This window comes from Bactrocera tryoni, chromosome 4, assembly GCF_016617805.1.
Source record: "Bactrocera tryoni isolate S06 chromosome 4, CSIRO_BtryS06_freeze2, whole genome shotgun sequence".
Lineage (NCBI taxonomy): Eukaryota > Metazoa > Arthropoda > Insecta > Diptera > Tephritidae > Bactrocera > Bactrocera tryoni.
In genome coordinates, this window is record NC_052502.1 from 10,703,741 (window position 1) to 10,728,328 (window position 24,588).

At 32.9% G+C, this 24,588-nt stretch overlaps 1 protein-coding gene across 2 annotated transcripts; it reads right to left on the reverse strand.

The window, feature by feature from the left end:
* Window positions 1-1,289: 1,289 nt before the first annotated feature.
* Window positions 1,290-24,588, reverse strand: LOC120774944. Of its 2 annotated transcripts, XM_040104824.1 has the most exons (9): window positions 24,151-24,588; window positions 23,876-24,055; window positions 16,462-16,555; window positions 16,120-16,223; window positions 2,517-2,621; window positions 2,214-2,448; window positions 2,001-2,121; window positions 1,806-1,922; window positions 1,290-1,744 (listed from the first exon to the last, which is right to left on the reverse strand). In XM_040104824.1, the coding sequence occupies exons 2-9, from the start codon at window positions 23,957-23,959 to the stop codon at window positions 1,444-1,446; spliced, it is 1,161 nt and encodes a 386-aa protein (XP_039960758.1). In that variant the 5' UTR covers window positions 23,960-24,055; window positions 24,151-24,588; the 3' UTR covers window positions 1,290-1,443. The 2 variants fall into 2 exon arrangements, with proteins under 2 accessions (XP_039960758.1, XP_039960757.1); XM_040104823.1 differs by having other exon boundaries at window positions 23,876-24,588.

The window sequence follows — 24,588 nt, forward strand, 5'->3', positions numbered from 1 at the left end:
TCGTGTGTTCTTTTCATTTACATAATGAGGTTTTCCTTAGAGATGGTGATTTTTTTAAAAATCTTCGGCGACTAGCAATTTTGAATGAGAAGCTTCTTGAGGAGAAAAGAATGCGTGCAATTTATCTTAAGAACTGAGGCACTAGTTCTCGAATATACGGATGGACATGGCTAAATCGACTCATAATGTTAGGCTGATCATCAATCACTTAGTATATACTTTATAGGGTCTCAAACCTGTCCTTCTGGGTGTTACAAACTTCGAAGCAAACGCTGTTCAGGGTATAAAAACGATAAAATACTATAATATAATTATGAAATACACCATTGTTTTGTCGGTTATGCAAGTTTTGTGTTTGATTAAAAGTCATCGACTTGAAAGATCTCACCAGGAGAAGGTTAGCAAGTTCACTTTTTTAGGTTAATTTTCGAATTACAATGAACTTACTTATTATTATTATTTTTTGTTTTATATTTCTGGATTGTTTCATTAATCTTCAAACCAAAGTCTTCATTTTTCATCCTTTATTTTGCAAATGTCTTGCAATTCCGAACTTACAGTGTTTGTCCGGAAAGTAATAAGACCGATTTTCTTCCGCCGTGACTGTACTTCAAAGCGTGCGCGTAACTACTGGATTCGGTAAGGGGCGTTCCTAGCTAACCAACGATATTATTCCGACAACTATCAGATTCGTCAGTTGTCTCCGAGCACCTGGTGAGTCAGGACAAACATATTTCTGTGAGTGGTGCAAGCCGAAAATACAGCGTTCGTTTGGAGAGCCGGGAAGAGGTCGCTAATGAAGATTGTGCTGGGAGACCTGTGACTTCGATAAACACCGACAATGTAATTCGTATGCGCAAACTTTTGAACTCAGAACGTCGACCAAGTGTTCGTTCCTTAAATTTATAAAAATCTGTGGTTCAAAAAACTCAAACGAATAGTCAATGGGGTCCGAAAAGATATCGACAACGCCCCGGCTCACACCGCTTTTCTTGTGAACAGCTACATACCTAACCAAGGCCGGCATCCCAACGCTTCCGCAGCGGCACTATCGACTCAGTCCTACTACTTTCCGGACAAACCCTGTATGCCGTCTTACTTCTGAAACGTTGTGATGAAGAAATGAGTCGAAATTCTTCGATCAAGTAGATCTTGCAATTTAGGAAGAAAGTTAATATCCGAGCTTACCTATTTAACTTGTTGCCAAAAAAAGGCACCATGCAATTTTAAATATATGTACACTCAAACATATATGCATACATACATACATATACATTTAAAATATTTATTTTCTATTTTTTAAGTTTTTTTTTTGCTTTCACAAAGTTTTACATATTGAGTTGTATATACTTATTTTTATCTAACTGTAAGTACAGTGGTTCATTTTCAGTTAAACTATATTTTGAACACTAACAATTTCTATGTAGATGAGTAATTTAAAGTTCATTTCTCCTTGAGAATAAGCGGAAGAACGCATTGCGGCTCAGTCTTGCTCGGATTGTCTGAGTATAAGGCAACTGTTTTTTCATTTAAATCGAAAACGCCCACAGCGATAGTTTTGACCAGCTCATCCAGTGTGTTGTTTTCATTGAAGACGCAATACTCGCCGCCACTGCAATCACCTAACATTTTCACAACATCTTCCTTGCAACTCGGTGGCGGATATTCGCCGAAGGTGTTCATGCGCGATTTGCTCGAAGCCAACAACCATGGATTGGCCTCCTCGGTGCAGAGGCGTTCATACCTGCAAAACAGTACAGTTAGTAGTGAATTATATCGTTGAAAGTAATTTTTGATAAGCCTACCTGTTGGCGTGGCAATTGTGACCGCCGCAGCTAATTTCTTTAATGTCAAGACGGGATTCCGTGCCGTCTTCTAATACTGGTGCCATTTCGATGTTGTAGAATTTGTGGGGCTCTTCGCTGAAAAGGAGGAAGTGAATACTTGCAGTGTTTGCCGGTGGAAAAATTAAGTGTGTGTACAAGTGTGTGTGTGCTTACTTGATGAAAGACAAATTGATGGAGCAGCCATCGCCAGCGCCGACGCCCTCATCCTTGAGCACAGTGAGCGCTTGTTCGTAGTTTTCGGCGCTCAAGAGTGCGCGTGTGATGAAATGGCGAGCTGTGAAAGTGAATTTAGTTTAAGTAATGTTTTAAAACATAGGTCCACTACCATAATGTATTAAATATTAATTATTGCAAATATTTGCCTACGTGTTTTGCCACTTCTCAAATGCAGCGCCGACAAAGTGTTGATGGTGAACACCAGTCCATGATGGTTGTAGTTCATCGTATAGCCCGGCAGGTGGCCGGCATAGCAGAGCGACATGAAACGCTCCTCCTTCACCTTGTGTTTGCCCTGTGGCGTGTCGCTGATGATATGTGCCACCACAAAGTAATAATGGTTGAGTGTCGCCGCCAAGGCATCTTCGGTATGCGCGAGTACACGCTGGTCAGTTATAAGATTTTAATATTCTTTTTAATTGTCTCTGCAATTATGTATTTTTATAAACATACCGAGTTCTCGTTGTTCACGATTATGCTTGAGCAGCCAATTGGTGCAACTGCTTCATTACCGTTCGCACAAATTGCAGTGATCTCATCCATATGCAACAGGAACAACTGTGGTGAAGAATAGAAGGTTCTTATTAATGTAATGCTTAAACTAGAATATATTTTTTTAAACTTTAGATGTGAAGGATGTACGATATACATTGTGGGTACAAAAAAGTACATGGAAGTTGCAAATAAAACGCAAAATATTTAATGATTCATCAATATTTATTTTGTGATCTTCAAATCAATCCACACCAGTATATAATACAGTTATGCAAATGATTTTTCCAGTCCTTGAAACACTTTTCATAAGTACTTTTTGGGATGGCCTTCAGCTTCTTCAGCGAATTTTGTTTTTTCTCTTCGATCGTCTGAAAACGGGTTCCACGGAGGGGCAATTTCAGTTTGGAGAACAAGAAAAAATTACACGAAGCTAAATCTGGTGAATATGGTGGTTGAACGATGCTATTCATTACATTTTTTTGGCTTTAAATTCGGTCACAATCATCCTCTTTTTGAAACTCAGCTTTATCGAAACGAGTCGAGCAAGAACGAGTTTCATACCCAAAATATCCACCAACATCATTCGAACGGACTCGCGAAATAAGAGCACGATATTCAAACTCACAAAACGCACTTCGCATTCTTTACAATAACAAGTGATCTAAGTTGATGGACTTTTGACTTACGACTGAACCATTTTACAAATCCTTAAACTTTATTACGAAAATTAATGTTCTGTAAAGAAAGTGTTTCGTCAACATAATCGGCCTACGGAGCGTACTATTCGCATTATTGGATAATTTTCGACCGAATAGACCACGTCCAGCACGCAGTGAAGAAAATATAGCAGCATAGCTATGGCGCAATTTACGTTCAGATCTTAAATAGAAAGCGTATAAAATACAGGGTGGGTTCCAAAGTAGACAGGACTTTTTGAATCTAGCGCCACTGGCGACGCCTTCTATATGTCGACTTGTGCGTTAGAATCTGCTATCTTTAACGATTATCCAGTGAGAACTTCATGACATTCCATGGATTGGAAGTGAAGTTATTGCATTTTAAGTGTCGGTATGTTTGTATTATCGGTGCGAAAATGAGCTTCGAACAAAGAGCCAACATTAAATTCTGTTTTAAAATTGGTAAAACTTTTACCGAAACGTTTCAATTGATGAAACAAGTTTATGGCGATGATTTCCCCTCTCGTAGCAGAGTGCACAAGTGGTTTCAACATTTTTAAAGTGGTCGTGAGGACATAAATGACGATCAACATGTGGGCCAATCAAAATCCGTGATCACCGGAAATTCCATCGAAACTGTGCGTGAATTCATCAAAAATCAGCCGAAATCATTATTGAAATTCATGGAAATGTAATTGAACATCTCCAAAACATCGATTTATCGCATTTTGACCGAACATTTGGGCTTACGAAAGCTGTGTGCACGGTTTGTTCCGCACAAATTGACTGACGACCACAAATTGCTCAGAATCCAACATTCAAGTTTTTTTGAACAAAATCACATTTTACCCATTAACCACTCCCCGTATTCACCTGGTATAGTACCCTGCGACTTCTTCCTTTTCGGAAAAATGCATTTGGCCATGAAAGGAAAGCGTTACGCAGACGTAGAGGCTATTCAAAAGGCTTGCACCGGCATACCGGCGGCCAAACTGGCCAACGAGCTAAAACAATCGTTCGACATGCTTTTGGACCGTGGAGAAAGCTGTATTGAAGCAAAAAGAGACTATTTTGAATAAAATAAATTGATTTTGCCGAAAAAACCATTTGTTCGGTTTTTTTTCTTCCTAAGCGACATCGCTTCGCTCTATGGTCTTTTGAAAGTTCCAAGCAGATCCGACGTTTTCGAGCCAAATTTTGTTTAGCGATGAGACCCATTTCTGGCTCAATGAGTATGCTAACAAGCCAAATTGCCACATTTTTGACGAAGAGCAACTTAAAGAGATTCAAGAGCGGACATTTTATCCGGAAAAAACAACGGTTTGGTGAGGTTTTCGGGCCGGTGGAATCATCGGTCCATTTTTCTTCATTTTTTCTTATCCTTTTGATGCCGGTGAGAACCTAACCGAAAAATGGCTACCGTTTTTGCCATGATAACCGACGATTTGATGCCTGATATTGAAGCAAGTGATCTCAGCGACATTTGGTGTCAACAAGATGGCGCCACATCCCACACATCGCATCAATCAATGGATTTAGTGAGAGAACTCTTGGGTGAGCAGTTTATTTCACGTTTTGGGCCGGTCGATTAGCAACCAAGATCGTGTGATATCACACCGTTAGGCTTTTACCTGTGGGATATGTAAAGTCTAAAGTCTATGCAGAAAATTCCGCTTCAATTCAGGCCTTGGAGCGCGTTTCAATCGCCAACTAAAAGTCAAAATGCTCTAACTATTCTTCGAAAATTGGACTCAACGGATGGACCATCTGAGATATGAAAGACATCATCTTCAAAAAATAAATTAAATTCGAAGTTTCTGTGTTTTTTCCTTAAACAAGTAGGGAACCTTGAAATGGATCCCCCTTTATGAGGAAGCATTCATTGACGTTACGGGGAGTGCAGTTTCGACTGAATGGATTTGAATAAAATACTTTAGCTTGGTGTGAAGAAGTTGAGGGTTAATGTATCCACAATTCTGAATCATTGGCGCTATTTGAGTATTGATTTCTTATTCATAGAAACATGTTTATTGCTACCTAGTCGCATAATAAAAACAAGCATTTAATTCAAAACTTATGCCAAACAAATACTTTTGTCTATGTTGCACAAATATTTTTCTTATAGTGTTTGGATTCTAAGTTGTTTTTGAGCAAATATCTAAATCAAAATTTGATAGCCAAACGATTGTGCAACTTCCATTCAGATAATGCTGGTGGCAAATTAACCAGCAGCTGTATAACGGTAACTAAGGAATTGTAGCATTTGTGTGGCTACCGCTCGGCGTGCATTCGTAGAAAAGGAATGTCTGTCTGCATCTACGATTTGACAGCATTTTAATTATAAGCTTTACCAAAAGCAATAAATTTTATTTATAATTAGCTACTTAGTCGACTAAGTAACTGAGTTTTGTAGTTTTGCGTGGCGTCACTTTTCAATGTTAAACCAAAAAGTTCGCACTCGAAACAGTATCAAGGCTGTAATATTGACCACTAGGGGGACAGCTGAATGCAGTAATTTATCTACTCGCATGCGCGCGTTCGATATTTGCCGAAAATAGTAATTTGTACTCCTTTTTCATGGTTGAGCTTTTTCTTGGTCAGGCCAACACAACTTGTTTCTTCTTGTTGACTTAAAAATAGTAGTAGTAGTAAAATTGAAAATATTAGTCAGGGACTATGTAGAAGTTTTTAACAATGATAAAAAAAAAACAAGAAAAAACGTTAACTTCGGCTGCACCGAAGCTAAAATACCCTTCACAGGTGCATTTCTTTTAGTAACTATGTGTTCAGTTTGTATGGAAGCTATATGCTATAGTTAACCGATCTGAACAATTTCTTCGGAGATTACATTGTTGCCTTAGAAAATAATCTTTACCAAATTTGGTGAAAATACATTGTCAAATGTGAAAGTGTTCCATACACGAACTTGATTCCGATCGTTCAGTTTGTATGGCAGCTATAAGTTATAGTGATCCGATATCGGCCGTTCCGACAAATGAGCAGCTTCTTGAAGAGAAAATGACGTTTGCAAAATTTCGAAACGATATCTTAAAAACTGAGGGACTAGTTCGTATATATACAGATGGACGGACGGACAGACAGACAGACGGACATGGTTAAATCGACTCAGCTAAACATACTGATCATTTATATATATATTTTATAGGGTCTCCGACGCTTCTTTCTGGGTGTTACAAACATCGTGACAAACTTAATATACCCTGTTCAGGGTATAAAGATGAAATTTATAGTAGATTGAAACCCAACGGAGACGAAAGCTGAAATAACAAACATTAAGGGAAAAATATTTTCCGGGCGATCTAAAGTAAGGGGGGGACCTGGTAGCATTTTTAAGGGTTAGGACTGGTTTATCTAAATTTCCAGCGAAATTACAAGTCCTATAGAAAAAAGTTATATGGAAAAGTTGTAGTAATAAAAAGATCTATAACTTCTGTTTAAATACTTTTTTCACATAACCTCAGAATTTATGTGAAAAATGCACATAACCAAATTTTTGAGTACAAAATAAAAATAAAAATTTCGTCCGGGAAACTTGGTGGAAACTTACATTCTTATGACTCAAACACACTGTATTTTTTTTTTTTAATATTTATTAAATCTACTTATATTGAACTAATATCGAAAAAAGTAGTAATTTTCAATAAAAAAATCTCAAGTCAGAATATCAATTTTTTTTTTTTAAACTCAGTAGACTTTATGTGTGTGGAAGTCCATACTTTCTGGTATAACAAAAAATACACATTTTCTCAGAAAATGCAAAAAATGCTCCAAAATCTTAATCTTCAGTTCTAGAGTATAAATTTTAATTCCCAAAGCTGCATTTGACGTTAATCTTAAACAGTTTTCAACAAAATAACCTTACAAATTTATCAGTAAGTATTCTATTCTGATAAAATATCCGATTTAAAAGATCTTATTTGTTAATAAAATATTATAATAAATGTTACCAAAAAGAATTCTTCCAAGTCAAGTTAGTTGTTTCGAAAAAAGTTGACTTATTCCCTGTTCTTAGACCACAGTCGTTAGAAAATTAAGCGGTAATATCCTAGTTTAATACCTACCTTGAAATCGCATTGGAAGAATCGAATGAAAGAATCTCACTTGGCGGAGTGGAGTGATTCCATTCTCGACCTACTACTGAGGGGCATCACTATATAGCGGAACCGCATATCAAACTATCCATACCAATGGGATCTTTTCCGAGCATATTTCAAGCAGAAGTCTTTGCTATAAGTCAGTGTGCAAAAATCAATCTTCAACGCAACTTTCGCAACCAGCAAATCGCTATACTTAGGCACTAAAAGTAATCTCAGCTTATGGGGTCAAATCGTTATTACTGGAGGAGTGTATAGGAAGGCTGAACCGTCTATCAGTTTGCAACCGTGTACACCTGATCTGGTAGTCGATAATGAGCTGGCTGGCTGACGAACTAGCCCGCTCTGCGGCGGCTTCCAGGATGATGGAGCCAAAACCATGCATTGCAGTGGGATCCCACACCATAAAGGAGTTGCTCCGCACGGAGGAGAGAGTGGAGAAAGCACGGCACTGGCACTAGGCAACAGAAATGCGCCACACCAAGCTACTCCTGGGAGGTTCCAATCTGGCAATGTTTAGAGATATGATCAACCCCCGAACAAATTCCGTCGCCTTGTCGCATTCTATACAGTATTGCAGGCTCAGGAAGCACTTGTCCAACATGGGCATAGTAGATTGCGCAAACCTCCGGTTTTGCGACGTGGAATAGGAAACTCCAGAACACGTGATCTTGATCGCAGGGCAAAACCTCAAATATTTTCTATCTATCTATCTATGCATTCGCCTACAACAATCTCTTTACAATGAAGTTTTAATGAGTGTGTGAGATTTGTTGATTTCATGGCTAAATAACCGCACCATTTTCGGGCAAGCGGTCCTTACCATTCTTAAAGTAACGTCGTAAGTCTAAGTCTATATTATAAAATGAACCGCAAAGTTTTTCACCATAGTTTTAGAATTTGACAAAATTTAAGTTTTTGAGAGCTGGTATATGACAATCTCAAGGTTAGGAAGGACAACAGCCGCAAAGGTAGAACCTTTTTAAGTTAAGATACGGCTTTTCGGCTAGACTCCACTTTAAATTCAAAATTTAGAAATTTTGATTTGCTTAGTTCTAACTCCTCTGTTGCTTGTAGAGAGCAGCCCCTTCATAACGTTTTTCTTTCTGTAGAATTTTTAATCTTTTAATCGATTTAATCGCTAAATACCCACTTAATTATCTTGAAGATTTTTCAGAGCGGAACTAGTACCTATTTCGTCTCTACTTAAATATGAAAAACATTTGAAACCTTTGTGCACATATTTGCAGATTATAATTTAGCAACAATGTATCTAATTGCAGAGATGAATTTTTAATCGATTAATTGATTGGTAACACGAGCCGCTAATAATGACATTTAAGCGGCGGCCGCATAATGATTACGATTATGGTATTTATGTACATTACATACGTATTTATTTGTTAAATTGCATTGGCGTGATTCTAAATTGTTGCACACGCTTTTTTATTTAACGATGCCAACAGCGGCACGTGATTGCATTTATGGATGAAATGAGATACACTTGTGTGGAAGCCGCTTACATTACAGCACTACATCATTATACATACATATGTACATATGAATATATTTATGTGGGTATGTGAAGGTAAGTGCTTATATGCACTTCGCCTTCGATAGACCAATTTTCATTCGGTTAACTCTTAAGTTCCTAAGCTTTGTGGAAATATCTAAATTTAGTAACTGCAATGAGCATGTCGCGAAAACAATTGCGTTTCAATGTTAATGATATTGATCGGTGCATGTTTAATAAGCAAAAAATATGAGAAAACAACAACCTTACACTGATATTACAGAAAACTTGAATAATATTTAGCATAAAATTAGAAAAATAAGAAAAATTCGGTTCTGAGAAAAAAATTATTGAAAACTCATTATTGGTATTATTTAAAATTTTTTTTCCATAAGGTTATATTTTTAAGTTATTTTGATTTTGAAAAAGTCTAAACCTACCAACAAGGAACCAATCTCTCCCGTCAGTGTCAAGTTTGTATCTATTAAGCGCATACAAACGACTGCCTCCTTAGCCCTAAGTCATTATTTTGGTTAATTGAATGAGTAAGCAAAAAGTTAGCCAAAATTAGACAACTGCAATTCACAAAAAAAAAATGTTTGCTATGTTCCAGTTAATAGGGACTCCTCAATAAAAACATTATCCTTACATTTTCTTAACAAAATCGGGTTCTTTTATAAAATATTGTTTGGTAATGTTTTTTTCGACAAAATTAAAGTGCTCTTCTCTTAAATATCATTGGCATAAATATGTGCAGCTAAAATATAATATTAGTTTTTGGTCAGTTATTTTAGGATTTGTGTCTGATGCCCAACTGTAAGATCATTTAGTTGCAAACCAGTCGCCTAGAGCAGAAACCCTTGAATATTGACAGAACTTCTTTGCATCCATCACAAATCTGTGAATGCTGTTCGACCGAGGTGACTAAAGTAACGAGTGCCAAGGTGTCTTAAAGTCAATCAGGCAGAATCAATCAAAGAGGAGGAGCAGTAAAGATATGACCTTTTTTCGTTTTCAAATAATTTAGCTGAATGTCCTCGCTTTGATAGGGGCTTTAGAGACCAATATTTTTCTAACAAGCACTTGGGCTCGAATGTAAAGCCGGTTATTATAGGAAAACTTTTTTCGAGATTAATGCATATGTTGAGCAGGTGAAATATTTAAAAATATGTGAGCATCTTCGCTTAACGTAATGAGGGTTGCTATGGAGTATTATCGAAATTGATCGTAGGTATACTCAGTGAAAAAAATCAGCAGTTTTACACTCTAGTGGAAGATTGTACCTTCACTATTCAGATCGCCGCTCGAATTATTTTCTCCAGGAGTAGATTAAAAATACCGAAAGATCCGTCAGGATCGTGAAGTATCTCTCCAGCCGTACGATACCACACGAAGCTTCAGACAAGCCGCGACTCCCTAAAGTGCGACTTCTTGAATCTACTGCTGGAGAAAATAATTCGATCTGCAGAGCTGAATCGAGAAGGCACAATCTTTCATAAGAGTGTACAGAGACGTACACCAGCTGTCGATGATATTGATGTCATTGGCCTTAACATCCTCTCCGTTACTTCTGCTTTCTCCAGACTAGATAAAGAAGCGAAGCAAATGGATCTGGTTGTGAACGAAGACAAGACGAAATATCTCCTGTCATCAAACAAACAGTAGTCGCACTCGCTACTTGGTTCCCAGGTTACGTCATAACTTTGAAGTCGTAGATAATTTTGTCTATCTTGGAACCAGCATTAATAGCAACAACAACTCTTGGCAACAGGCGCTACTTCGGAGTGAGTAGGCAATTGAGAAGTAAAGTCCTCTCTTGGCGATGAAAGACCAAATTCTATAAATTACTCATATCCCCGTCCTGCTATATGGTGGAGAGGCATGAGTCGGCGCTAATAGTTTTCGAGAAAAAGTTTCTATAAAGTATATACTGGTACATAAATGATCAGCGTAACGAGCTGAGTCGATTTAGTCATGTCCGTCTGTATATATGCGAACTAGTCCCTCACTTTTCAAAATATCGACTAGAAATATTGCGTCCGTCCTTTTCTCATCAAGAAGTTACTTATTTATCGGGAACTGCCGCCAACTCGAGACCTTGTACTTAGAAAACATTGTTTTTGTCGTCACGAAATTTGGATAAGATTATAATCTCAGATTGTAGCGTTCGTCGAAAATCTTGTTTAGATCGGACGACTTTAGCATCAAGCTGTCATTCAAACTAACCGATCAAGTTGGAGAAAACGATTTTTTATACACTTTTATGCCCTAAAAGCAGCTTATAGAAGAGGAAGTAATTTAGCTTCGGCGCAGCCAAAGTTAACATATTTTCTTGTTTATTGTCAGATAAAGACCGCCTGGGAATGAAAAGAATGCATAAATTTTGCGTTGGTAATAACTTTTTCTAAAAAAGCAGCGGCATTGAAGTTATAATATGATTTATATACACAGTATAAAATTTCCTACAGGGTAGGCAAAAATTGTGAATTACCGGTGGGTTTCAATTACATATGTGTGTGTATAAATATATTTCATATCTATAAAGCAACATTCAAATGCATACAAAATATCACATTTAGTAATTACTAACCGCTCTTCTATGCAGTTAATTACCCTAATGCGTGCGGTAATTGTTTTCAATTAGATTACGCGCAAATTGAAAACTAAGAACCGTTAAATATGAGTGTTAACTGCGTGCTTTGTAGTATGTTATTTTTATTGCCTTCTTAATGATACTCATTTTAACACATCGTTACGATTATCGTGCAACAAATGTGGGACAGACATTGTTACTACCACAATTAGAGTTAAATACTAAATATTACAAAAAATTGTTATTGAATTGCAGATTACAAGAGTGCAGAAAGAACTTGTGCAATATATCACGCTGATAATCGCAATGTAATTGTAATGACATTATGCTTTAATTGCTATATCAAAGTGCGCATTTATGTATATTAGAAATAAATATCTTCATTATTTCTTTGATTTTTCGACCTTGCCAGCTTTTCCGATTCAGATCGGCGTCCGTATGTTGGCGTTCAAACTAAGTATGATTTTGTTGTATATATGTTTAATGTATTTAAAATTTAATTATACACACACACACACGCCAATGTATGCGTAATCGTGTAAATCCTTGTCCTTTGCCAACAACCGAGGCAATGCCGGCAGCATTTTTTTTCGGACTTTACTTTTGTGGCGTGCTGTATGGTCATAACACAAGCGGTGTGGAACATTCCAATTTAGGTTTTTACAGTTACATATGTATATAATGGGCAACAATGTGTACCCACCTATTGTACATACAACGGCGCATGTCTCTATAAGCCCGTGTTTAAACAGTTACATATTAGGCGTGCTGCGTGTTGCATGCATGTAAATTTGTGCCACTGATTCTTAATTAGATTTGGTTAGCTTTTGGTCGCGGTGCAAACCGTTAACAACAGCAACAACCAACTCGCACTGAACTCATTAGATACGACAAAGCAATGCTACAGTTTTCCCTTGACTTATGTAATTGCATTTCGATTTGTGCATTTTAGCTGATTAAGAACATGTGCAATGACGATCGTGGCGGTTATGTGGCAAATGCCTGTAAATATGTAGGTTTGTGAGTGTATCAATGAATGGGTGTACTTATGTCCGGCAAATGAGTGCGACTATATCTATATTAAAATACATATTTTGCCTTCTAAATATGTATGTATGTAAGTATGTATGTATACGGAATGCGCGTAAAACTATTTACGTTTGAATTCAAGTAGGTATGTTGTTCTCATTATAATCACAATGTTTTTAGAAAATCATAATGGAATTTTAATGACTTATGCATTGGAATTTTTCGAATTGTCTAATTATGAATATTCAGAAGCACATATTCCGATTTACTTGCAGCCGAGCTCTTGAAAGTAAATAAAAATTTTCACATCTTAAAAAACCTTCCCTTTCAGTTTAATTGGCCTCACCTTGATTTAAGTAAAATTAATTTCATTTTACTTCGATATCATTGCTTTTGTCAACATAATTAGTTATTGTCAGTTTAATAATGAAACAGATTCTAAATAAAATTGTATACTAAACCCAAACCCACACAAAAAGTTTAACTATTCTATGACAAAATATGCATAAAGCAGCAATTTTAATAATTTTTGTTATTTTTTCAACAAATGCGAACGCTATAGTGATATATTTCCTTGTCTTAATTGTTAGTAAAAATCATAAATAAATTACTTCGCATACTCTATTTTGATTTTAATTAACATCGGTCAGTTTGTATATAAGCTTAATGTAATATTGGTTCGATCTGAACAATTTGTTCGAAGATTTTAGCGTTGCCTTGGACAGTAATATCATAATTCGGGTATATACAGACACATAGACACACGGACATGGCCAAATGGACTCAATTATTATTGATCATTTATATATATAGTCGCGATGTTTCCTTCTGGGTTGTAGGGTATAAAAATGCAAGTATCGCAAAAAATTACTCATACCACCTGTATTCCATAGCAAATTTCATTACATTGCTGTAGTAGTGAGATCGGATTTTGAAAAATACTTTATATGTTATCACTCGATTTCTCAATTAGATTGTTGACTTGTTTTCAAAGCATTTATCATTATCTGTAAGGTCTTCGAGTTTACTTGTGTACTACGGGTGCCTCAGTTGACAAAACTTTTAGCTGTCAGGCTCGCTTCTAGTCTTCCCAAAGTTTTATACTTATATTGTACGAAGTGTAATATTTTAGACACAAAAAAGCGCTTTGTAAATCAGTCGATATGACTGACTACCGAACTTCCCACATAAAATTACGAAATGTACAGAAAAAAATTCAAACTTAGTTATCTAAATGGTTTTCTACATATCAAAGAGAGTTTAAAAAATAAAAAAACAAAACCATACATATGCAAAAAAGTACACGGAAATTGTAAAAAAACGCAAAATATCTAATTATTCATCAATATTTATTTTGTCGTCTTCAAAGTAATCGCCACACTTATGCCAACGATTTTCCAGTCCTTGAAACACTTTTCATAAGCACTCTTTGAGATGACCTTTAGCTGAAGGAGTTCAGCGAATTTTGTTTTATCTTTTCGATCGACTGAAAACGGGTAACGGGTTCCACGGAGCAGCAATTTCAGTTTTAGGAACAAAAAGAATTACACAGAGCCAAATGTGGTGAATACGGTGGTTCATCCATGAAATTCATTGCGTTTTTGGCTTTAAATTCGGTCACAATCGTACTCTTTTTAAAAAAAAAACAATTTAGCAAAATACATTCATTCGTCATATCATTTACCCGGCGAATTTAAAGTACAATTTCCGGATACTTTTTGTCACAATGTATATTCTTCTTGTACTTAATAGTATTAAAAATTTAACATTTTTGTCTTCGTTTTTTTGCTTAATACAATAATAATAACAAAAATAAATATTTTGTGATTATTAAATATTTTTATAAAATAAAAATTGAAAAAAAATCCTTGCATTTGCGTATTTGAATTTCTAGTCATTTGTCTGTAATTAAACTAGGGCGAAGATTTCTTTTTTCAAAAACACATCAATTAAGTTATTGCCTTATACTTGTAATATCGAATATTGTTAAAAATAATAAATGAAATGCATTTCTAAGCTGATAGCCAATTAAGGCAACTAGATTAATTGATGTCATCTGTTGCTTTTATGAAGAGTTTGCGAATAAATATGTTTTAGAGACTGCATGTTAAATTTCAGAATTTATTATACCCTGAACAGGGTATATTAAGTTTGCCACGAAGTTTGTAACACCCAGAAGGAAGTGTCAGAGACCCAATAAAATATATACATATATAAATGATCAGTATGTTGAGCTGAGTCGATTTAGCCATGTCCGTCTGTCTGTATAAGTATATACGAACTAGTCCCTCAGTTTTTAAGATATCATTTTGAAATTTTGCAATCGCAATTTTCTCTTCAAGAAGCTGCTCATTAGGAACTGTCGATATCGGAACACTATAACATATAGCTGCCATACAAACTGAACGATCGGAATCAAGGGCTTGTATGGAAAACTTTCACATTTAACAATGTATCTTCACAAAAGTTGGCACATGTTATTTTCTAAGATAATAATGTAATATATGAAGAAATTGTTCAGATCGGCTTACTCGTAGTATAGGAATCTAGTGCTGGTATGGAAAACTTTCGAATTTGGTATAGATTCATTTCTAAGGCAACAATGTAATATCCATACAAATTACATACAAACTGAACACATAGTAACTAAAAGAAATGCTCCTGTGAAGGGTGTATTAGCTACGGTGCAGCCGAAGTTAACGTTTTTTCCTGTTTTTTTTATTAAAATTTTACTGTTTGGTTTGATTTTTAGACCGTTCGTATTTATTTAAGTTTGTTTGGGCAAATCAGACACATTCGTATTAGCCAAAAGCAAATTTTAAAAGAATAAAATGAAAAAAAGCAAACTTCAAGAGACAAAAACAAAAAATGCATTGTTTTTTAATGTCTAGAATCAATATTTGAGTATGAAAATAGAAACCAAAAACTTTTTTGTTCACCGGTGTAAACTACGCGAATGAATAGTTTAAACCCGTTTGTTATCTTTTTGTCAAACGTGACAATATTCATGTTAAACGTCAACAAAACGTCAGTAGATTGATTTTGAATGCTGAAAATTTTATCGACAACTTTTTATGAGAATGTGCCAATGCGTACAAATAAGTGAACATTTTTCGTCACCTAAAATGCAAAACAACGTATGAGCAAAAAATTCGAAATTAAGTATTTCATTAATTACGATTCATTACTTTAAATTACATATGTACATATAAGTACATATGTCCAACAGTTTAAGGTTCTGCTATCAGATATAACCTAGTTTTAATCAATATTTAAATTTTGTTTCACTCATGTTCCATTTTATATCGTGTTTTATTCATTCACCTGTAAATTTCCGAAAATGTTTTTACGTTATTTTGCATTTTAGGTGACGATATGTCTTTCTTCAATATATGCCAAGAGATTTGAATAGAAAAGTGAAGTTAAGGGAAAGTTAAGGAATTAAAAAAAAATTACTCAGGCGTTCTTCGTGAATATTATATTTCCTATTAAAATTTTTATATAAGAATTAGAAAAAAAATACAAATAAAACCTTGCTGTTCCTTACACATAAATTTTTGTGTAAATCTCAAAAAGTTAGTTTCGGTATAATTTCTTATGTCATAGATTTCCCTCAACGCCGTTCTTCACTAACCTTGTGAAACTCCACTTGCGCACCATCAGCTATGCCCTCCAGTTCTCTGATGTATTGTGGAAAAGACTTCTTAACACTCTCCAATGTTTCGTTGTAAACTTTTCCTGAAATATTTTTGCAAAATTATTAGAATTTTGACTTAAATTTTTAAAATATGTAAACAATTAATTAAAATTTAATTATTTTAAAAAATTACCAAAAGTTATTAATTTTTTTCGAAACAATTTTTATAACTAATATTTGTTTGTGTAAGTAATCTAATTGTTTTACTCTCTAAAGTATTTTTCTAAATAAAAACCCGAACGAAATATATATTTAAAACATATTTACATAAATACTTACTGCCTTCATCCTTATTGTAAAGTGGTAAATATGACTCATTTAATGGATTGCAAAGTTGTAAAAAGCTCTTAATAATCGAGGCGAAGGTTCTACCCTGTAAAAATAAAAGGTAGGTAAATATTTTTTATATGATTTTTTAAAAATAAAAAGAAAATATTTTTGTATATAATTAATATTATTTATATAAGTGAAGATAGGAATAATATCTATATGCATAAAAACGTTTTATTTAAAGCTTATATTCTGGTACAAAGAAAAAAACTTTAAAAATCTTTTAAAATTAAATTCTTATCCTTATAAGTACTTTAATTTTAGTTAAGAGAAAAATTGTAATCAAATAAATATCCACATTCCAACTTCCGCCAGACTAAGTTTGACGCATTTTGATTGTCATACCTTCTACAAATCAAGCGAATTGGTTACCTCAATAAATTTATGAGCTCAAGACGTATTTTTGATCTACTCTTAAGACTTCTTGGTATCACAACGTACAGACGGCTCTAGCTGTACAAGTGAGGTATTCCTGGCCTGCCTGTTTACCTAACCTAACCATCTTCACTATGTAGGTAGGAGTGCAGCCCTATCGGGCTCAATTAGCACTTGATGTGCCATGTAGTACAGATATATTTTGGATATCGTGGTATGCTAAATGCAGAAATATTTTTAAGGGAGGCATATTAACAAAAATGAAAGTAATAACTTATATTTTGAGTAATTTTAACGCTCACACGTCTTTGCAATTTCTATCAAATAAACAAACGCAATCACCGAATACCGCAGTTTTAGATTTCTAAAATTATTTGAAATTAATAGAAATTAGAATTTTTTATTTTTTTCCAAAACTTAAGCTGTATAAATATAACTAAAAAGTTTTAAGGCGCTTTATATTTGTTTGAGAGCCAGTGGAGATACTGCTCATATGCAGGCATTACTCATACGCCCTGGTGGACATCAGTGCGATGGCGTAGACATAATAAAACACTTGCGCAAAAATTATTACAGCATACATAGTTTATTTCTAAGAATAAACAATATAATAAAAAAATTGAGAATATCTTGATTATATTATTTTATATATAAAATCTAAATAATCATAGTTATTATTAGAGAAAGAAAATTACTATTAAAATTAATATACAAGTATTTTAATAAAATTTTGTAAATTTTACTATTCAAGAATCAAGATAGTCAAAATTATTTTATTTCAGTAATTAATACAAAATTGAAATTCCCATGTTCAAATATTCATATATATGCACACATATAGATAATTGCAAATACAAGGCGTAGCCTCTCTCTTATGATTGCGCGATAAATGTTAAATATTCTTATTCGTTTTTCCTTCAAACATTTCTTTGCTTCTATAATATATATGTATTATGATATATTTACGTACAGACATTTCACTGATTTATTTGAGTGACTAAGATCAAATAACACTTCCAGTTGGCTCACGACAAAGTTGCACATTCGCAAGCACTTACATATACATGTATGTACGTACGTTGGCATTTTTTGGGTTTGGTTCAACTGCAACCGGTAGACTGTCGGCTGTATTCAATTAAAATATTTACATATTTAATTGCTTTGCCATTTACTTTACTTATTTTTATAGTTTATTAAAATATTTCTTCGGTTTGTCGTGACAAATTCATTGTTAAAGGTTTAAACGCTTAACATTTGGTCGTTTACAAATGTTTGTTGCTGCAATAAGTCCTTAATAAATTGATTAAATTAGTGCAAAAGTGTTTGTGTGTGTCTGTATAGAGCGGTGCACTGTTGTTTGCGAACATGGCATGCTATAATTCACGTTTTCCGACAAGAACAACAACAAATAATTTATATATTTTGAGCCCCCCGGACATTTGAATTGATTTACTTTAAAATCATGATAGTCTTGATGCCGTTCGTGTTCCATGGAAAAGCGATTGCTACCGAACTGTCAGCACTAACAGTAAATAGACAGCTGGAGCTAATAGTTTTGACTTTCTTGGAAGTTGCTAGAATATTCTTTAAGCACAAACCTTTAAAATTAAAAAAAGTCATATGCACGTTTATTGGATAGATAATATAAGTAGTTTAGGGTGGTTAAAAATCTAAATCGAAAAAAATTGAACTGATTTAGGGATTTCTCAATATAATTGTATTGCAAGCAAAACTCTATTACGTGATCAACACGATCGATTTTGTTAAGCCACTTAACTTTTCAATTCATTAAGAGCTCCTCATATTCAAGTAACTATAATTTAAACAATAAAACCACAAATTAATTTGGATTTGAGTTAAAGTTGCTCCAATCAAGCTGAGTCTCGCGTAATCAATAATTACTTAGATTCCGTTTAACGAAAAGTTATAAAAATTTTAATTTTTCAATATTTTATCTTTATAAAAAAAACCTGAGAAGAGAATTTTTAAATTATTTTTTAATTAAAGGCAATAAATTATCTGTAAATGTAAAAAAAAAATCTTACAGATAATAAAAGTCTAATAAAAAAATAAGATGGAAAACAGAAATTTCTAGTGAAAAATTTTTCTGATCCCAAAAAACCAAACGGTTCTCTTCGGAATCCGTAGTTTTTATAAATGAAAAAATAATATATTATTAATTAAGGGGGTACTATCATGTGAACGTATACGTTTTACCACTTTTTAGGAAATTTTAACAAAATTCAATAATTTTAATTTTTTAATATATTTTGATTTGTATTTTGAAATGTACAAAAAACAAAATTTCAATTTCAGGCATCCTATAGTCGGTTATCATGGTGCGATAACGATCGCCATTGATGGTGATCTTCTCACCGGCATCATTTTTGAAGAAATATGGACCGATGATTCCACAGACCCACAAACCGTACCAAAACTTTGTTTTTCTGAATGAAATGGTTGCTCCTCGTGTGGCAAGTTTGTTTTTTTACATACCTATTGAGCCAGAAATGGGTCTCATCGCTAAACAACGAAATTTGGCTCGAAAGCATCCGGTCTTCTTCGAACTTTTCAAGAGCATATAGAGCGAAGCGATGTCGCTAGGGAAGGTCGAGCGGCTTCGGTTCTTGCACAAACTGTATTTTGTATCCTTTCAATTTAAGATCTCGTCGTAAAATGCGCCAAGTCGTTCCATTCGTCAGCCCGAGTTGCTGCGAACGGCGCCGAATCGACTCTCAACCGTCTTCGAGTACAGTCTCAGCTACGACTGCTATATTTTTTCATTTAAATTTTCGGTGACGTGGTCTATTCGGTCGAATATTATCCAACAATGAATGCTGGGTCTCAAGTTGGGTGATGGTGTTGCGAATAGTACTCTCAGTAGACCAATTATGTTGACCATAAGTTGAGCCGCGATCGCGAAACCCATTATTTACAGAAAATGAATTTTCGTAATAATGTTGAACGATTTGTAAACGTTGAACAGGCGTCAGTCTCTACACGATGAAGTGCCAAACAATACTGACTAAAAATAATATGACACTTGACACGACTTACGCGTGATCTGTCAAAAAAAGGCTATAGAAAAAAATACCTCTACTTAGATCACCCGTTATAATTCTTAATTCTCATATAAATAATATAACAATACAACTATCAACCCTAATGCGCTTTGGTATTCATTTTTATTTTTTTTTTTTAATAAGGGATTGTTAACAGTTGAAGTGACATAAGTTAACGGCCAGCAACTATGTAAATAATAGCTATGAGATAATACATATGTACACTTAAGTGAACAGGTGTTTAGTTTCCGCTTTAATGGAAAGACTTTTGTCTAGGAAAATATCAATTAGTATTATAACTGAAACAAATTCAAGCCCAGAGTAGGTGTGACACCTGTTAATTTTATGCACATCATTTATATATATATAAATACATATATATAGTATATTATATGTATATTAATAAATAGGTATAACAATTTATATATTATAAATCACGCTTTGTTCGGTTTAGTCGGTTCTTTAGCTTTTATTGCATAACCAGAGTATAAATTGTTAAACTTATGGTAAAAGGCTGTTAAGTAAAAGTAATTATATATATAAATAGGGTTGCAAAGATAGTTATTAATATTTATTTATTACAATAATATTAATTTGCAGAGACATTTTAAAACTGAAAGCGGTTAGAATAATTTTCATGGGTGCAGTGATTAGAAAAACTGGTCATGGATAAAATTATTTTTAAATATTTTTTTTCACCATTGGGATTGGGTACATTTTAAAACAAAGAATATGCAAATCATGTGGTTATAGGTGGCCAAGGTCCGTGTTAATTTTAATTAAATGAAGGAATTATAAGAAAGAAAGGCGAATTAACATTTTTGATACTTTTGAACACAAAACAGTTAAGTTACAATTTGTAATAAGATAATATAAGTGAATCCATTCCTAAACAAAAGCCATAAAAGTCTTACACCCGAGACCTCTCAGGATCTATTTGACCAATTTCAATCAAATTCGATACATAGCATCATTAGTATGTTTCTATGTTTCAGTGTGAAAATGACGAATTTTATAGATACTCATTATACTAATAATTTCGAACTCGTCTCCGATAATACAGCATAATTCGTGTTAAATAAATCAGTCTACTAATTAGACAATTAACAACTTGTGCCAGAATAATGCGCATTTTTTCATGTCATGCCAGGTAATAACTAATTGATGCAACGGAATATTTATAAAGTAAAATTAAATTAAGTCGATTAACATATTTATATAATTTTTTGTTGTAAACTTAGAGGGGATTTTTTTACTTTGTCACTAAATTATTCACACAATTTTGATTGTTTTTCAAATTACCTCACTCACGGTTGAGTTGCATGATATTTATTTATAGTTTTTTTTAGCTTAAATCACATTTACTTTGCACTATAAGCTCAGAACAATAAAGTGCTTTTGCTCACACTTAGCCCTTAACGAATGAGAAAAAAGTGATTGCTATCACGTTTCAAATATTTGCATTCCCTCTAATCTACGGAGGTAGTAAATAAAGCTTTTTATTTTTTAGATGAAATTATAATAAAAGCTGTTTTATGGCAAAACTAAAACCGGTTGAAAGTTTATTGATTTACTAACTGTACTATTTGTATAACTGCTGGCATGTGATAGTCTTCTTCGCATATTCGGCGTAGTTTTTGAAAACAGGAACGTAAATACATATGCTTAATTTTATTTTTTTTTTTTGCAGATTTGCATTAGTTAGCCAGTTTATGCCGCGTAAACCAAAAGTAGTTAAAATTCACTGAAGTTCATTGAATTGAATGACTCAAAATAGAATCTTATGGATTGTGGGCTAAATTATTTCTAATATAGCAATGAAGAGAAAATTTCATCTATAAAACACATTCAGGGTACTTTACTTGCATATTTTCAAATAATCTAATATTTATGTGTTCTATAATTGGGTTAATTAATTTTTGGTGAAACTCGAATTAGTGGCGCCACCTGTTGACAATATTAAAATTGGTCGATTGATCTATTACATATTTTTAAGTTAACTCGACCTAGAGAACCACTCATTGTAAGTACAAAAGAAAAAAGAAAAAAACAAACTCATTACACTTAAATCTTTAATAATCTACGCTCTCTTTGTTAGAACTAAAAATAGCATTATTATTATTTAAATTATTGTATTTTTATGAAATTGTTTTAACTTTTTAATTAATTCTTTCAAAATTCTTTATTTTTTTAAATTGCAAAAAATGTATAATTTATTTTATTTTAAAGATTTTTATAAAGTTTGCTGTAATAATTTATTTCAATAAACGTATTTTTTTTGAATTTTTAAGAATCGCTATAATTTCCTAAATTAATAATTTTTCAATAATTGCAGCTTTTTACTATTTAAAAAATAGTAACTTTCAAAATTTCATTTTTTTTAAGGTGCAAAAAATGTATCACCATTTTTAATGATTTTTATACAAGTTTCTGTAATAATTTATTTCAGAAAATGTAATACTATAATAATACTAAAATTTCAGGGCCACTTTTGAAGATTTTATAGAATTTTACTAAATTTAAAATTTGGAAAAATTAACCTTTTTCAAACATCTTCCAATAATTGTTTAATTAAGTTGTTACTTCCCACTTAATTTTATTTTAATTTTCGAAAAATGGTACTTTTCAATTTCGAAATTTCCGAAAAAAAATTACTTTCAAAAATTAAACTTTTTCAGGTACCAAAATTTTATGATCATTATTTTGTATACAATTTTCCTCAAGTTCTTTCAAAATTTAAGTTTTTTTAATGTTTCTAAAATAATAACTTTCAAACAATTGAATTTTTTAGGATTTTTGAAAATAATTAACTTTCAAAATTAAGTTTTATAGTGGACCAAAATTTTGTGATAAATTTTATTAATTTTTATACAATTTTAATGAACTTGAAACTTTCCAAAATTTAATTTTTTATGTACTAAAATCAGTGATCACTTTTATTGAATTTTATGCAATTTTTCTAAAATTATAAGTTTCAAATATTTTTTTCAATATTTTTGTAAATTAATAACTTTTAAAACTATTTTTTTTGGCATTTTCTAAAAAAGTAACATGTAACAATTTTGTTTTTTGAAGTTCAAAAAACTTACAAATTTTATTGATTTTTATAAAATTTTAATGAAATTAAGGATATAAAAATTTTATTAATTTTCGAAAATATATAACTTTTGAGACTTTGCATTTCTAAGGTGTTAAATTTCATTTTTTTAATTTCAAAAAATATGTATTCGTCTTTGAAGACTTTTTTAATTTTTTTAGAAATAATAATGTTGAAGATTTTGTTTTTTAAAGTGTCCCAAAAAATTTAATTTTTAATTAAGTCAAATTTAGTAAACACTTCTAAAAATTCTTTTTTATAAAATTTTCCTAACATAAGGACTTTTAAAATTTTAATCTACTAAAATTTTATGTACTAAAATAGTAAAATAATAACTTTCAAAACTATATACATATATTTTTTTTATTCCGTTTATTGAATTTCAAAAAATTTGTGATCATCTTTAAAAAATTGTATAATTTTTTTGGAATTAATAACTTTAAAGAATTTTTTTTGGAAATATTAACTTTGAAGAATTATTTTGAAAAAAACTTACTTTCCAAAAATTTAATTTTTAATTTAGTAAAATTAAGTAATCACTTCTAACTTTTTTTTATAAAATTTTGGTAACATAAGCACTTTCAAAATTTTAATTTTCAATTTACTAGAATTTTAAAATTTCTAAATAAAAATGAAAATATTTAAAATTTTTAAAAAGAAGCCAGGAAGCACTTCGCTGAATTTCTCCAAAAAAATTTTCCACAGAAATATTTAAAATGCAAACACACTTTTGTTTTATTGTATATATGTATAAATGCAACATCTTGACGTTATCTCTCTATTTCTATATTTTTACTATGATATGATAATAACAGTTTTACAAGCTCACCATATCAAAACCGACATCGTAGTGTGTGCCTCTGGTGTAAAGCACGGGGATTGCTTGGCGCCTTGGTATATTTTTAGCTGTCATCTTTATCAACAACGTTTATCAACAACAATTATTTAGCTAGCACTAGTTGCTATTAATTGCGCGCTTAACAGACTGATTAGTAATTACTAAGAATATCTACCGACAAATCAGAAATATGAAAATGTTAAATATCCAATTGAGAAGACAACCAAAAATATTATCGACGCTAAAACGTAGGCGTACACGCTAACCTTAACCGCCGGAAATATTAGCATGCGTTTACGTGTTGCTTTTTATTTATTTTATTATTATTATTTTTTTTTTTTGGTTAGAAAAACGCCACCAATTTTAAGTGGCAAATTAAATGTCAGCGTTGCTAATCGTTGATAGTTAACACGAGCGCGACGTCGCCAATTAATTGACACGAGTATTGAATTATATTATGGAGTATTTATATTTAAAAAATGGGATTTATTTTTTTGTACTGAGTTCCTGTCTCCAGTTGGGTTCCGGGCAGCTGCAGACCGTTTGGCGGCAATTCACAAACTGAATGAATTGCAAATGCTCAGCAGCGAAGAGACTTCGCCGTTTACCGGCTGTTTTCCAATTGCTGTTGTTGTTTTATTTTCAGCCGATTGGTTCGTTGGCTTTTTGGTGTCCGTCTGGTGTCGTGCGGCGTCAAGCGGCTA

Coding starts and splice junctions, on each gene's coding strand:
- LOC120774944 (XM_040104824.1), bottom strand. CDS start 23,959: ATGACAGCTAAAAATATACCAAGGCGCCAAGCAATCCCCGTGCTTTAC. Junction 16,556..23,875: donor ACGATGTCGGTTTTGATATG/GTGAGCTTGTAA, acceptor TTATTTTTACAG/GGTAGAACCTTCGCCTCGAT. Junction 16,224..16,461: donor TTACAATAAGGATGAAGGCA/GTAAGTATTTAT, acceptor AAAATATTTCAG/GAAAAGTTTACAACGAAACA.